We start from the raw sequence: 15,346 nt of genomic DNA, 5'->3' as shown, positions 1-15,346 counted from the left end.
AAGGATGGAATCTCTTTGATCTTGAAACAAAGGAATTTTTTATCTCTTGTGATGTCAAGTTTGTTGAAGATATGTTTCCCTTTGGTAACCCGGATGATGTAAACATTGATGTAAATTTCTGTGATACGAGTGAAGAAATACATGTGGATTTTGGATGATTTTGATTCGGGGTATGCTGCGAATGAAGGCCTCGAAAGTGAGGCAATGACTGATACGCAGGAAGGGTCGGGGGGAATCAGCCCACTCCGCAACCCACCCGCAGCATATGCCTCCAGGCCGCAGGGGGGCTGCAAAGTCCCCTGCCCCATGGTCTGCCACTGACCAGCAGCAGCAGGTGGGCGAGGCAGCTCCTCACCAGCCTGCCACGAACCAGCAGCAGCAGCAGCTGGGTGAGACAGCTCCTCCTAGTCCCTGCAGTCCAGCAGCACTCTTTGATTATAGAAATTGCCACGGATCAGTCCGGGCAACCCCTTAATCAGGCAGATTCAACAGTTCCGCAAGCTACACGTGAGTTGGGTCGTGGTTTTCGGGATAAATATCCCTCGGTTTTGCTTCGTGATTTTGTTACACACACGGTTGTTGCTAAAAGTCCGTCTCCTACTTCCAATTAGTCTCCCGATACTCCGTATCCCTTAGCACATTATATAAATTGTAACACATTTTCTATGAAATATCAGAAATTTATTGCAGCTGTGGTTCAAACTAAGGATCCGACATCTTTTAGAGAAGCTATGAAGTATGATGGGTGGACCAAGTCTATGAAGGAAGAAATTCGGGCACTCGAAGATAATGGAACATGGACCTTAGAGCCTCTCCCCCTGGGCAAGAGGGCTCTAGGGAGTCAATGGGTCTATAAGACCAAATTTTTGTCTAATGTTGAGGTAGAATGCCTCAAATCTCATTTGGTTGTGTTTGGCAATCATTAGAAAGCAGGTATTGATTATGATGAGACCTTTGCTCCGGTGACCAAAATGACAACAGTTCGTACATTCCTTGCTATTGCTGCTTCCAAGAATTGGGAGCTTCATCAGATGGATGTACATAATTCCTTATTACATGGAGATCTTGATGAGGAAGTTTATATGAAACTCCTTCTCGGGTTTGAAAGTTCGGATCCTAAATTAGTGTGCAGATTGCGCAAGTCTTTATATGGCTTGAAACAAGCTCCCAGATGTTGGTTTGCCAAACTCACCAAGGCTTTAAAACAATATGGTTTTCGACAATCTTACTCTGATTATTCCTTATTTACATATATATACTAAGGCTACTGTTCAAATTAACGTCTTGGTTTATGTTGATGATCTCATTATTTCTAGGAATGATTCCGTTGCTCTTACTGTTTTTAAAGCCTATCTCAGTGACTGTTTCTAGATGAAGGACCTTGGTCCTTTGAAATATTTTTTAGGCATTAAGGTTGCTCGTAGTTCTGCAGGTTTGTTTCTATGTTAACGTAAATATACGTTGGATATTATTTCTGAAGCGGGGTTGTTGGGTGCTACGCCTAGCGGATTTCCGATGGAGCAAAATCACAAATTAGGTACGGCTACTGGTGATTTTCTACCAGATCCCGAGTCATATCGGAGGCTAGTAGGCCGATTGATATACCTTGCTGTCACTCGACCTGATCTTGCGTATTATGTTCATATACTGTCTCAATTTATGCAGACTCCTCGTACGGAGCATTGGGAGGCCGCTTTGAGGGTGGTACGATATTTGAAAGGCACTCCGGATCAGGGTATTCTCTGAGTTCTTCTAGTGACTTGACTTTGGAGGGGTGGTGTGACTCCGACTGGGCTGCTTGTCCTTTAACTCGGCGTTCTCTCACAGGTTGGCTAGTGTTTCTTGGAAAGTCTCCTATTTCATGGAAAACGAAAAAGCAACCCACACTTTCTCTCTTTTCGTCTGAGGCCGAATATAGGTCCATGTCAGGAGCCACATGCGAGCTTAAATGGTTTAAGGCGTTGTTGTTAAGTATGGGTGTCCAACATCCAAAGGCGATCAAATTATTTTGCGATAGTCAGTCTGCTGTACACATCGCAAAGAACCCAGTTTTTCATGAACAAACGAAGCACATTGAGGTTGATTGTCACTTCGTTCGTGATGCTATTAATGAAGGCTTAATTTCTCCATCTCATGTTTCTACAAAGGAACAATAATCTGATATCTTCACTAAAGCTCTCGGAAAGTCACAGTTTGATTATCTTCTTTCCAAGTTGGGCATTTTGGATCTGCATGCTCCAACTCGAAGGAGGGGGGGGGGGTATTAAGATATATCATATATTATATTTTAGGAAGATATTTATTCCATAATATTAACTTGTGTATTCCTTAATATTCTAGGAGATCTTATGATTCTAGGTTAAGGAAAGTATGTAATGCTATATATATTTGGGGCTATGCTTAATGAGAAATCAAGCTATTCTATTCTATTCTTTCTAATATGTCATATTTTTTTTTTTGAGAGTATTTTCTATTGTATTTGAATAAATGTTTCACTTTTATTTTTGGTACCTTATAATAATATCTTACTATTTTATTCAACACGGATAACCCTTCATATTTTAATACTACATGAAATCAGTGCGATGCACGATTTGTTTGTATTATAAAATAAGTTGTGAATTCCATCTCATTCGTTATATACTTTGATAAAATTCATAATCTCAAAAGATAATATTATATTTAATTAAATTAAACTTTTAAATATCATTCGTCAATTTTATTTACGTGACATTTGAATTATTTAATTTTAAAAGAAAGTATAATTCTATCGTGTAATTGGCTATGTGTAAAATTTATGATCCTACATGAGTATTAGGAAACATTATTATCAGATTTTTTTTATATATTGTAGTAAAATTTAATCATACATATTTAAACTCAAATTAGTGTATTGACATACGTATCAAATTTAGCCCCCATAGTTAGGGGTGAGCATGTGACGAGTACCCGTACCGTTAGTACTAACGGTTCGGGTACCCGATAACCAAAATCACTAAAGGTGATACCCATAATCGAAACCGATAAGTTTGGGTACCCAGATTTTCAGATCGGTTATCGGGTACCCAATAAGATATCCAATAATGATAATTAATTATGTAGTTATTATGATATAATTTACAACTAATTAAAAACAATACCATATGACCTTGACCAAATTATTAATAATATTACTAATCATTGATATTATAAAGTGATTATGTAGTAAAGTAAAAGTTTAGATTTATATTAATAGATTTTAGTAGGGGGAAAAAATGCTTATCGGATCAGATCGGGTAACTGTTAATTTTAAAATGATACTCATAACCATATCCGATAACAAATTATCGGAACGGATACCCGAACCATTATGATTATCGGATCGGGTACCCTAATTTTCGGAATGATTACGGATCGGTTTTTTGGGTTTTTGGTTTTTCGAATAGTTTTGCTCGGCCCTACCCATAGTACCATGGATTTTGACTAGCGGCTGTACTAGCACAACTGCACAAACTTTGTCATTGGATGCATGTAATAAATAAATGAAACCTGACACCGAATTCGCAAAACCTTGAACGATGAATTATAGCAAGCATATTATTTAAAAAAAAAAAAAAAAGAAAAAAGAGAAAAAAAGGCTTACCATTTTTAACATCCGGAGAAGAGTGCTTCTTTGTTTTCTTTATATAAAAACAAATGCTTGTAATTATTAGCATTCCTAAGACAATGATGGGCACAATGATTGCAACTACTCTTCTGGTCGCTTTCTTTCCTATATAGAACCATTGGTAAATAAAATATCATACTCCAACAATTTTGGAAAGTTTAACTTGGCAATCATAAATCTGTTACAACTGCGATTAACAGCTAGGAAAAAAAAAAAAAAAAAAAATAGATAACGAACTCTAGTGCATAATTAAACCAGGACATACCTCGAAATTGTCTCAGATTATTTTGAGGAGCCATGCTTGTAGGCGAATTAACAGTATGAAAAAACTTATAAACTTCGTACGGAAGAGTACAACTAGGCATTAGCATTATTGCTCCCCAGTTATATTTTCCAATAAATTGAGAAACAGCCGCAGTTAAACACTGGAAGCAAATCTCCTTTGACAAATCGGGAGTACATTGAGCCAAACTGTACACATTTCTATTCAGAGGTGAAAGCGGTACTTCATCAGTGGCGTATAAGTTACCAGACTTGTTAGAAGCTGCTCTGAATGTTACCTCATTAAATGAGTTCTGAAGCGCAGTAACCCAATCATCCTTTAGATCCGTGATGTTATTTGAATTGTACAATGACCGCGAAGGTTGCTCCTCTAAATGAGAGAAAAATGAGTGACCAGAGTATCGAATCATGCAGGGTTCCTTCCATAATATTGCTTGCGTTGCCCTTGGACAAAAGTTTTTTATCTGATTGCTTGCCATTTGAATACAGTCATGACACTCTTTAGGATACAAATCTCCTCGACACAAAGCAAGGCCGTAAACAGGATCTTGATTGTCTAAACCTTGCTTGTGTGTAAGAAAACTGTTTTTGGCAGTCGAAATTTGAGAGACCAAAGTTGAGAGGAGATGATTGAAATTGGTTTCGAAAGTGCTATTATGAGCGTATGATGATGAATTATAGCAATGAGATACATTATAGTTTACTGTTACTGGGAAGGACACAGTTGAGGTACCAAGCAAAGATAATAGCATAGACAAGATGAGCAACATGATGGTGAGTTGGGAAAAAACAAAAACTTTGGTTCACGAATTCTGTTATTGTTCTTGGATATCTTCGTGTTCTTGGATATCTTCAATCTTTTGACGTTGAATTTATAAGGAATGCTAGCTGCGCTATTGAATTTTCTTACCACCCTGCAAGTTGGTGGTAGTGGACTAGTGGCTAAAGATTGGTCCCACATTCGGCAATTTTGGCACAAATGTCAAAAAACTAAAAATTTGACAAAGTCATAACTCATAAGTCATTAGTCTCATTTTCCCAATTTTTTTTCTTTTCATCTGACTTTTTTCTCCCTAACACGATTCTTAAAACATATACCAGTATACTTTTTGTACGCCGGACAACTTATAAAAGCTTGAAACCAATAAAAATATATGTAATAAATTCTAGCTATAAGCATGAATAATAAAATATTGGGCTTATTGTAAAGAAATACATTATACAAATTAATTTTGTGAAAAATTAAATTATTAAAAAAAAAATGTTATAAGAAAATACCTACTTCGTATTAAATAATAGATGTTGTAAGAAAGTACCTTATAAAACAATTAATGTTGTGAAAACCTACCTTTTGTCGAATTATTGCATTGAATAAGAGACGTTTAATGACCCTTTTTCAATCATTTTTTTTCTTTTTTCCACCAAATATTTCCATAGCCACGTTATAACCCTTAATTCCCCTTACCCTCCCCCTTTCATTGTTAAATTAAGCACATGGTACTATGGTAGCAACTTACATCATTTAGTTTTTATAAGATAGTTTCTTACAACAATTTTTTTATATAGCATTTTTTCACAAATTTTAATGTATATAATGTAGTTTTTCACATAAAAAGTCTTAAAATATATAATGTGACAACTTCAACATTATTTTATTACATACATAAATGATAATTCATATACGGCCAAAGTTATTAAAGTGAAGCAAAGGATTATAGAATAATTTATGTTACAAAGTGAGCGACAAGTAATTTAATTGATTTTAATACGATAAGATGCATGCGGGGTCATTGGGATTCATAGAAGAAATTGCACCCCAGAGTCGGGATTAGTGCATTAGTCTACAATAATTGAAAGTTTGTATATGTTATTTACAGAAAATCGCCGGAAGTTGAAATTGTAAAAATCAAACTTTCCTATATTTTATTAATGTCATGTTTTTATAATTTTTTGCATATATGAAATGTCCATATTTTATTACTTGTTTTTTTGAAAATTTTTTATACCCTTTTTTTTTATTATTTATATTTCACTCGATTAGGTGATATTCACTTCACCTTTAAAAAAATACCAGTTTAATTAATTTCAATTCAGCAAAAACAATTTCAATTCAGTTGTAATAAGTAACTTTAAAGAAGAAATATAACAGAAAATCAGATAAAAAAAAAAAAATCAGTTCAGCTATTGCTCCTTAAACTTTATGTCCAGAATCATAAATACGTAGGGAGTATTTGTTGTAAGACACATCTAGATAACCGTAAAACATCAATTTGGGAAAAAAAAATTAAAGACAGAGGGAGTAGTTATTCAAGATCTTATATAATTTGAATAGTTTAATGCATACACACTCCTTTTTTATTTAATTGCAACACACTCCTTTGGCACGCACGTTAAGGAAGATATTAGACTAGGTAAACGGATAAATTAATTTACAAAATTTTAACCCTATAAGAAGAAGAAAAAAATACACTTTAATAATCCCAAATACGGGTGATTTACTTTCAATAATTCCAACTAAGGTTTATTTTTTAATAGTCCCAACAATGGGGTCAGTTTGCCTCCAATAGTCCCAACCGGTCAACGATGAATCAATGACCTGTTATAAGATCGAGGTGACCATGACACGTGTCAATACGTGATTGGTCAATTTTTGAATTTTTTTTTAAAAAACACCAAAATCCCAGCCACCCTTTCCTCCACCCCCAAACCTCGCCGAAACCCAAACCACAACCCTCAATCTCGCCGAAAATCGGCTAACCAACCACCGAAAATGGTTGGCCGACCTCTACAACCCATCCCCAACCCCTAAACCGCCCAACCAGCCATCCCCGACCCCCCAAAAAGACCTTAAATATTTTGATTTCAAGCGAGCCCAACCTCAAATTCGACCACCTTAAAGGTCTTCACAGGCGTGGATTGGGTTCGGAGGTTGAAGATGAGGTCCAAGTTGAGAATTCGGTGGTGATGTGTCGGTGGCTAGTTGTTTTGGGGGTTAAAAGGCCTGTCGATTGGTGGTTTAGGGGTGACTGGTGGTTTTTGGGGTTTGGAGAGGAAGAAGGAGGGGGGAGAAGTAGCAGCAGGCAACGATGGTGGTGTTAGTTGGTGGTAGTTCATCAGGGTAGAGTAGAGAGAAAGAGGCACGAGAAGGAGAGAGAAAGGAGTTTCGTGGGTGTTCGTCAATATGGGGTAGCGTTGCGGTTGGTCGGAGGGGGTAGGTGAATGGTCGAGGCGATGGTGGAGGCGGCGGAGCCGCGGTGTTGGGAGAAGAAAAAGGGTAGAGCCGCCATGACCTAGGGTTTCATGGTGGGTGTAAGGTGGATGAAGGGAGGAGAGGGTGGCTAGGACGACTTTTGATATATTTTTTTCTTTTTATATATTTTATATTAAGTCAAATTATGTGCTGACATGTGGCGTTTGTTTTGTTTAAAAAAAATAGTTTACCCTTTCAGCAGGTAACCGGTTTTTGGGACTATTGGAGGAAAACTCACATAATAGTTAGGATTATTAGAAAATAAACCTTAGTTAGGATTATTGTAGGTAATAGTTGAGATTATCAAAGTGTATTTTTCCTAAGAAGAAATAGATAAGTTGCTACGATTTAGATTTCATAGTTTAATTCATTCGTTTACCTAGTTTAATCAGCTCATCGATAAGCGTGATAAAAGGTGTGTTGCAACTATAAAAAAAAAAAAAAAAAAAAAAACATACTACCTCCGTCCCCGAAATAACAACCCATTTGGCCTAATTTTTGTCCCAAAAAGAATGACCTATTTGCATTAAAATACCCACCAATTTGCAATAATATTTGTGCAAAATTAGCTTCCCCATATAAAAATTTGAGTTTCCATGTAATTTTATTACTTTCCCTCTCTATTTTTTTACAAACCCCATGTATTTTTTTATCTTTTTAATATACTTTTATTTTTTTATTTAACTTTCTTAATCGCGTAATCAACCCAAATGGGTCGTTTTTTCGGGGACGGAGGGAGTAGGAAGTATTTTGCTAGCATTAACTTTTTATAATATATGGTCTAAAAAAATAAATATTTTTAAAAAATGGATATTTTAATTGTTAAGGTAAGTTGTGCATTCACAAACATAATAAAAGATTGAAAGAACGACTATTTCATCAAATGCCACTGAGCACTTACAAAATTCACCAAATGCCATCAAAGTTTTCAAAATTCACCAAATGCCACTGACAAACAACACAATGGCACCTCGTGCCACTAATAGCATATGGACGTTAGTTTTCCGTTAATGCAATTCTTATTTCATTAAATGCCATTACTTTGGAAAATTATTTCACCAAATGCCATTATTTTTTAAAAGGACTTTTTGTGAAAAACTCCAGATTTTGCGAAAAACTACCCTACAAACAAAATGTTGTAATTAACTACCTTATAAAATATAAAACGTTGTAATTGACTACCTTCTATCGGAATGACACATTTGACTTTTATTTCCCGATGTTGACCATGTCACGTGAGGGTCATGTGACCCTTTAATGACTTAATTCCACTCTTTTCCCCAAATTTTCCCGCTTTACACTAATTTAGCCCATATAATTATCAAAGGGGTTCCAAAGAAACAATATAAAATATGAATAATCGTATTGTTAAGGAAAGAGTTGGTATAAAACGAGAAAATTTGGGAGAAAGGGGGGAATTAAGTCATTAAAGGGTCATGTGACCCTCACATGACATGGTCAACACCGAAAAATTAAAATCAAATGTGTTATTCCGGTAGGAGGTAGTCAATTACAACATTTTATACTTTATAAGGTAGTTAATTACAACATTTTTTTTTTAGGGTAGTTTTTTGCAAAATTATAAGTTTAAAAGGCAGTTTTTCACAAAATATCCTTTTTAAAATTAATACACAATAATTATTTATTTTAATGAATAAAAAAAATACTTTTTTTTTCAATTTTCGTGATGAATATTGTTCGGGTAAGGTTTTGGGTGTTATTTTGATTCTTTATGGGGTCAAATTAAACTCCAAATTGGCAAAAAAAAAACGTAAATACCCCGTTTCACATTTTTTTTTTCTGAAAAAAAAAATTACGATATCGACATACAAAACGGGGCATATATGTTATTTTTAGTCAATTCCGAGCTTAATTTGTTTCGGATCGAAATGACCCCCCAAACCTTAACCGATCAATTTTAATGGTTAAAAAATAACGACACGCTAATCGGAATATTTTTCAACACACAAAACAGAGCATTTACGTTATTTTTTTTTGTAAATTCTGAGCTTAATTTGTATCCATCAGGGGTAAAAATGACCCCCAAAACCTTACCCGATCAAATTTTGATGGTTAAAAAATAATGACACACTAATCGAAATATTTTTCAACATACAAAACGGAGCATTTACATTATGTTTTTTGTCAATTCCACTTAATTTGTACCCATATAGGGTCAAAATGACCCCCAAAACTATACCAGAACAATTATTGTCACGAAAATGAAGAAAAAACATTAGTTTTATTAATTAAAATAAATAATTAAAATGAACCAATCATATAATGACACATGTCAAGTTTTAATCTTAATGACTAACGGAGTTAACGACTGTTAGTCATTAATGACATTTGGTGAATTTTTTAAAAGCTCGATGACATTTGGTGAATTTTGAAAACATTGATGACATTTGATGAATTTTTTAAGTATTCAGTGACATTTGGTGAAATAGCCGTTGAAAGAATTGTGTGAACTAAAAAAAGGAAGTATCATATTATAGTCAATTAAACTACGCAAATTTAAAAGCCAATCAAAGTGTAAAACCCAAAACAACCGAATGAAACTATCACTTGACTGGAAAAATTCTAACCTTAGAAAAATCAGAATTCAGCATCTTCTAGTCATTATCTCTAACTACTAAAAGTAAACAATTGCGAGCACTAACTTTTGAAATTGATCTATTATTAGTGAATACCTCCATAAATTGTCTCAGACGAGTACGAATTTTCCACGGATGTTGCCGTTGCAACTAGTCCTTTAGTACAGCATCAATGTAATCATTGAGTGAAAACCTTTGCAATCGATGACATAAAAAGATAGTGGAATATATGTTCATTCTTGTGGATTAAATTATAGAAAATACTAGTAGAGTTGAGCAATATGGAAATAGGGTTTAATTTTGTTAAGGGTTAGAATGTGGATTAAATTAAAGAAAAGTAGTAGATTTGAACAAAATGGAAATAATGGTTTAATTTCGTTAGAAAAACTATTGGGTGTGTTAGTGGACCATCTCAACCAAAAGTTTAAGCTGATGGTTGAGCCCAGGAATATGTTTTATAATCTATCACTTCCCCTCACATGAAAGGCCCTTTGGGCTTGAAATGTGGATGCAACACAGGCCTACCCATATCTTGTGCGAATTAATTACACTTTGAAGGAGGGGTGTATGAGATTCAAACCCGCGACCTTTAGTATCACGCTGGCTCTGATACCATGTTAAAGGACCAACTCAACCAAAAGTTTATCCCAACCAAAAGATTAAGATGATGGTTGAGGCCTAGGAATATGTTTTATAATCTATCAGGGTAAGCGGCAACAATCAACACCATCACAGAAAATTCCGGCAGCCATTCGCCGCCTTTCGCCTCTTCTCCGACAACTATTCGACGAAGTTATATGCCCGGTAAAGTTTTTGACAGGAACTAGAAGGATCGCGTTGAAATGGCGGTTAGTCTAAAGACAGTGTGGTTGGAGCAGAAGAAGAGAGGCAAAGATTTAAAGAAGGTGAAAGAGGAGAAGATGATTTGAAGCTAGGAAGAGATTTAGCAGCATAAGATTGAATAGAGGAAGTATAAAGAGGAGAGAGAAAAGAAGAAAGAAGAAAATATTTTGATTGTCTTTTTTTCAAAAAAATTAAAAAAATAAAATAAAATAAAATATTACTATCTTCATAGAAAGTATATATCTTGTATCAAATTATACCTATTCTCCAACAAACAATACATATATCCTTGTCCAAAAAAAAAAAAAAAAAAGATACATATGCTATATCAAATAGGAAATTTTGTTATTATTAATCCCAACTTTAGGCCATTTACATTCATCAATCCCAACTATCAATTATTAGATGAAGCACGTGCGATGCATGGTTTGTTTGAATTTTTTAAAATAATTAATTTTGTTATATATATGTTTATGTGCTAAAATTTGTTATATATTTAGATAATATTCCTGATATCAAAAGATAATATTTTATATTTAAATTAATTTAAACTGGTTAATCTCATTCGCCAAATTTGCTTACGTGTTAGTTAAATTATTTAATTCTAAAAGAAAATAATAATAAAAAAAATTAAAGGGACTTTTTTTTAATGTAAACGTGACACGTGTAATTCTAGAATATTCCCGGTGATTACTTTATTATATAGTATTATTGTATAGTATTGATATAACGGTAAACTTTTTGTACGATGAATACTTATAAAAGCTTGACATTGATAAAATATATAATGTGGGGCATCTTCTTGGCACAGTAACGAACCCCGGCACGGTCTACGCTAAGGATATATATATATATATATATATATATAAGGAATCCGGTAAGAACCCCTTCTTATATAGGAACTCCTACTTATATAAGAACTATTCTAATCCGTTGGATTAGTTTGGAGTAGACGGTTAAGATTAAAGAGTAAGAGAAACTTATAATTTTCTCTCTCCTAACACAAAATGTCATCCCTTTCTCTTAAAAATCGCCATTCAATTTCTACTCTCTCTTCAAACTCCCAAAAACTGCCATTGTAGCTGCAATTCGAAGGTTATTCAAGGTTTTATTAACATAATTCAAGGATTTTCATCAGTTTTCGTAATACTAGTTCAATTTAAGTACTAATTTTGGCGAAATAAAACCTTAATTCGCAAATTTTCAAATTCAGGCTTGGATTTTTTTTTTTTTTCGAATTCGTTAGATTTAATTGCTTATGTTCACTATATGTTAAAATTCATTGTTGTCATCTATTTATTGCCCAAAATTTATATTTCATCATTTTATTTCATTAGTTTCGAACTATTGCTTTTGTTGCGTCGGAGCTTGCTTTTTAGCTTATGTTCTAAATTATTTTTTCAGCTTATGTTCTAAATTTTTTCCTAGGTTCTAAATTATTTTTTTAATTAATTTTTACCTATGCTATAAATTATTTTTTCAACTTATGTTCTAAATTATATTTCTTATGTTCTAATTTTCTTAATTGCTTATATATGTTCTAAATTTTTGATATCTTCTAAATTATTTTTCTTATGTTCTAAAATTTTCAACTTATGTTAAAAAAAAATTTAGCTTATGTTCTAAAATTTTACCTATGTTCTAAAGTTTTTTCTATGTTCTAAATTTTTTTTCTATGTTCTAAATACGAACTTCTTAAAATTACAGAAATGTCATTACTAAAGGATCAATTTAGATGGTTAGATCAAAAACTAATAAAGGACTAAGATTGGGTTTTTATATAGAGGAGCTGAGGGTTCTTACATGAGCCTTCATATATATATATATATATATATATATATATATATATATATATATATATATATATATATATATATATATATATATATATATATATATATATATATATATATATATATGAAACATTTTATTACATACTTCAATTAGAATCTATATATGGACAAAATAAATTAAAGTTTGACCCAAATATACTTTATTGAGGGAGTGAGGGATTGTATGCTTTATGTTACAAAGTAGGGACAAGTGATTTAATTGATTTTAGTAAAATAAGATGCATGTGGGGTCATTAGGATTGTTAGGAGAAATAACACTCCCAAATTTAGGATTATTCTATAATAATTGAAAGTTGGAATTATTTAAAGAAAATTGTCTAAAATTGAACTTATTATAACAATTTTTACTATATTTTATTAATATCAAGTTTTTATAATTTTTTGCATGCATGAAAAAACATATAAACTCCTTCCTCCACTTTCCTTTTGCCGCTGTACTATATTATTTGATTCTTTTTTTTTTTTTTGAAAATTTTAATGATATATAACTAATACTAAAATATCAATCGCTAACATCATCCTATCTCAAAATTAAACACATGTCATGTTGTCTTTAAAAGTTTTTTATTCCGCAAAACTATAAATGATGTCATAAATTTAGGATTTTTATTTTATTTTATTAAAATTCTAGTCAGCTATATTATTGCAAGTATAAATTATTGAAAAATAATCTAATAATTTATTTTTTCGTCTTTAGGTATCCTTTTCAACATTTAATTATTCTATGAGCTCTAATTTTTTTTTTTTTTTTTTAAAGATTTCATATATTATTTATTTTGGTATTTTTTTGTTTTTAATTTTGATATGGAAAAATAAACAAATTAATAAAAATTGTATTTGGTTCAAATCATGTATTTCACGACACTAATCTAGTAATTTAATATTATCCTCACTATTAGTGGTCCCTTCATATAAAATACTAATTTTTTTCATATCCTCTCTTCGCCCCACTTATACTCACATTTGTGTTTTTTTTTTTTTTTATTTATTTATTATTATTATTATTATTATTTTTTTCAATCAAGCTCACTGAGTCACTTCTACCATAAAAACAATACTTTCGGCTACTCCTCCTTAAATTTCGTGTATGAAGAAATGAAGCAAGTAATAAAATACGGAGTGAGTATTCACTTGAATATAAGACATGTTTTAGTAACCCTGAAAAATCAAATTAGGCAAAGAAAAAAAAGACAGTGGAAGTAGTTATTTCTTTTTTTGACGGAGGGAGTAGTTGTACGGGTGAAAGTTCGGTTTGCGGTTTGGATTTTACGTACACCAAACCGAATCCAAACCGCTTTTGGACTTTTGATACCGAATCCAAATTGAATTTGAATATAGTCCAATCCAATCCAAAACGAATTAATTTGGAAATTTAATCCAAACCAAACAGAACTTCGTTGGGAAAATTCAAGCAAAGTAGAAATTCCAAAATATAATCAGATTAATTAAAACAGAACAAAAAGCAATTAACAGATTTTACAGAAAATGAACAGAATTTGGGGAAATTTTATTGACATTCAAGCAAAATCACTATATAATAAGAAAATCCGATCCGCCCCCAGGCCACATATTTTCCATGTTTTCTAACACCACCACCCCAAATTTTAAATTGTAATCCCCCGTATTTTTAAATATTTTATAAATGAAATTTTATAAAGAAATTTTTATGAACCTTCCTTCTATAATTTATGTCCAAACAAACAAAGCCTAGTCCATTTTATTTCTTAATTGACCCATTTTTTTATGAGGCTCAATCTTCCTACTTACCCTACAACTCTCTCTCCTATAAATACCCCATAAATCCCCAAAATTTTCCCCTCACAAAAGGTTAGTATTTATTTATTTTCTTCTTATTGTTTTTTCTTTTCTTTTCCTTTTCTTTTTCCTTTCTTTTTTTTTCCTTTTTTCCCCCCTATTCCTCCTTACATGAGACTGCTCACGTTACTGCTACTGTTCACCACCAGGGGCCAACTGCTGCTGGTCGGCGGAACGCCGTCCACTTGACCTCGACACCGCTGCCACCCTGTCGGTAGCCGCCCCCTTTTCTCCTTCCTCTTTTGTCTTATTTTTGCTTTATGTTCTTATAATTAGTTTTGGGTTTTGATTTTATAGTATAAAGTTTATATTTTTAGTATCAAATTCATGTTTTTGATAGTTTAAACTATTAATTTTATATTATAATTGTTGTTTTAATTTTCAGATTTTGTAATTATAAAACCTAGGGTTTTAAATTATTTAATTTGGGATTTTAGGGTTCTAATGATCAATTAATTTGGGGCTTTTGTTCCTATTGAATTTATATTGATTAATTGAGCATAAAAACATGTTTTTAAGGAAGTTTTAATGAGTTTTAAATGAAGTTGTATTGCTGTAAATTTGATTGCTCGAATATTGATTGAGATTTTGTTGTTTGGTTTAGGAGAGGACTTTATAGAAGGTGATTTCTAGCTAGTAAAGTGGCATACTAATTCATTTACTCAAGGTACGCACGAGTTACGAAACCTTGCCTTTAGATCCATGTTTAGGGATGTATCATTAGTATCATGTATAGAGAAGACTGGGCTTAATTGTTTGGTTATACATTGTGATTTCCGTATGTTGTGCACTATTCTAATTTGCAAGTATTATTTATGCGTTAATTTTGCAAGATGCGCTTAGAGGCAAATGTATGATATTAGTTGGAATGATTTATTTATTACTCGTTTAATGATTACTGAAATAGAATGAGTAAAGGAAGAATTTAATTCTTATAAGACGAGGTTAAGGTTTTGGGGGTGCTTTATGCAATCAAGGTGTTTATACACCGAGGTAGTTAAAGGAAACAATAATAAATATTGCTACTGTCACTAATAAATTAAGAATTGAATTGGAAACT

At 32.6% G+C, this 15,346-nt stretch overlaps 1 protein-coding gene across 1 annotated transcript in view; it reads right to left on the bottom strand.

Annotated features, from left to right (window-relative positions):
- Positions 1 to 4,743, bottom strand: part of LOC145635031 (cysteine-rich receptor-like protein kinase 8) — a 34,765-nt gene extending 30,022 nt beyond the window's left edge. Inside the window, exons 1-2 of the mRNA XM_081686335.1 lie at positions 3,912 to 4,743; positions 3,623 to 3,751 (exon numbers count right to left, since the gene is read on the bottom strand). Coding sequence (XP_081542461.1) covers positions 3,623 to 3,751; positions 3,912 to 4,698 — 916 coding nt within the window. The 5' untranslated portion in view covers positions 4,699 to 4,743. The remainder of the gene's footprint in view (positions 1 to 3,622; positions 3,752 to 3,911) is intronic.
- Positions 4,744 to 15,346: the final 10,603 nt, after the last annotated feature.

This window comes from Chenopodium album, chromosome 6 (assembly GCF_948465745.1).
Source record: "Chenopodium album chromosome 6, dcCheAlbu1.1, whole genome shotgun sequence".
Lineage (NCBI taxonomy): Eukaryota > Viridiplantae > Streptophyta > Magnoliopsida > Caryophyllales > Amaranthaceae > Chenopodium > Chenopodium album.
This window is presented reverse-complemented; position numbering and strand designations above follow the sequence as displayed.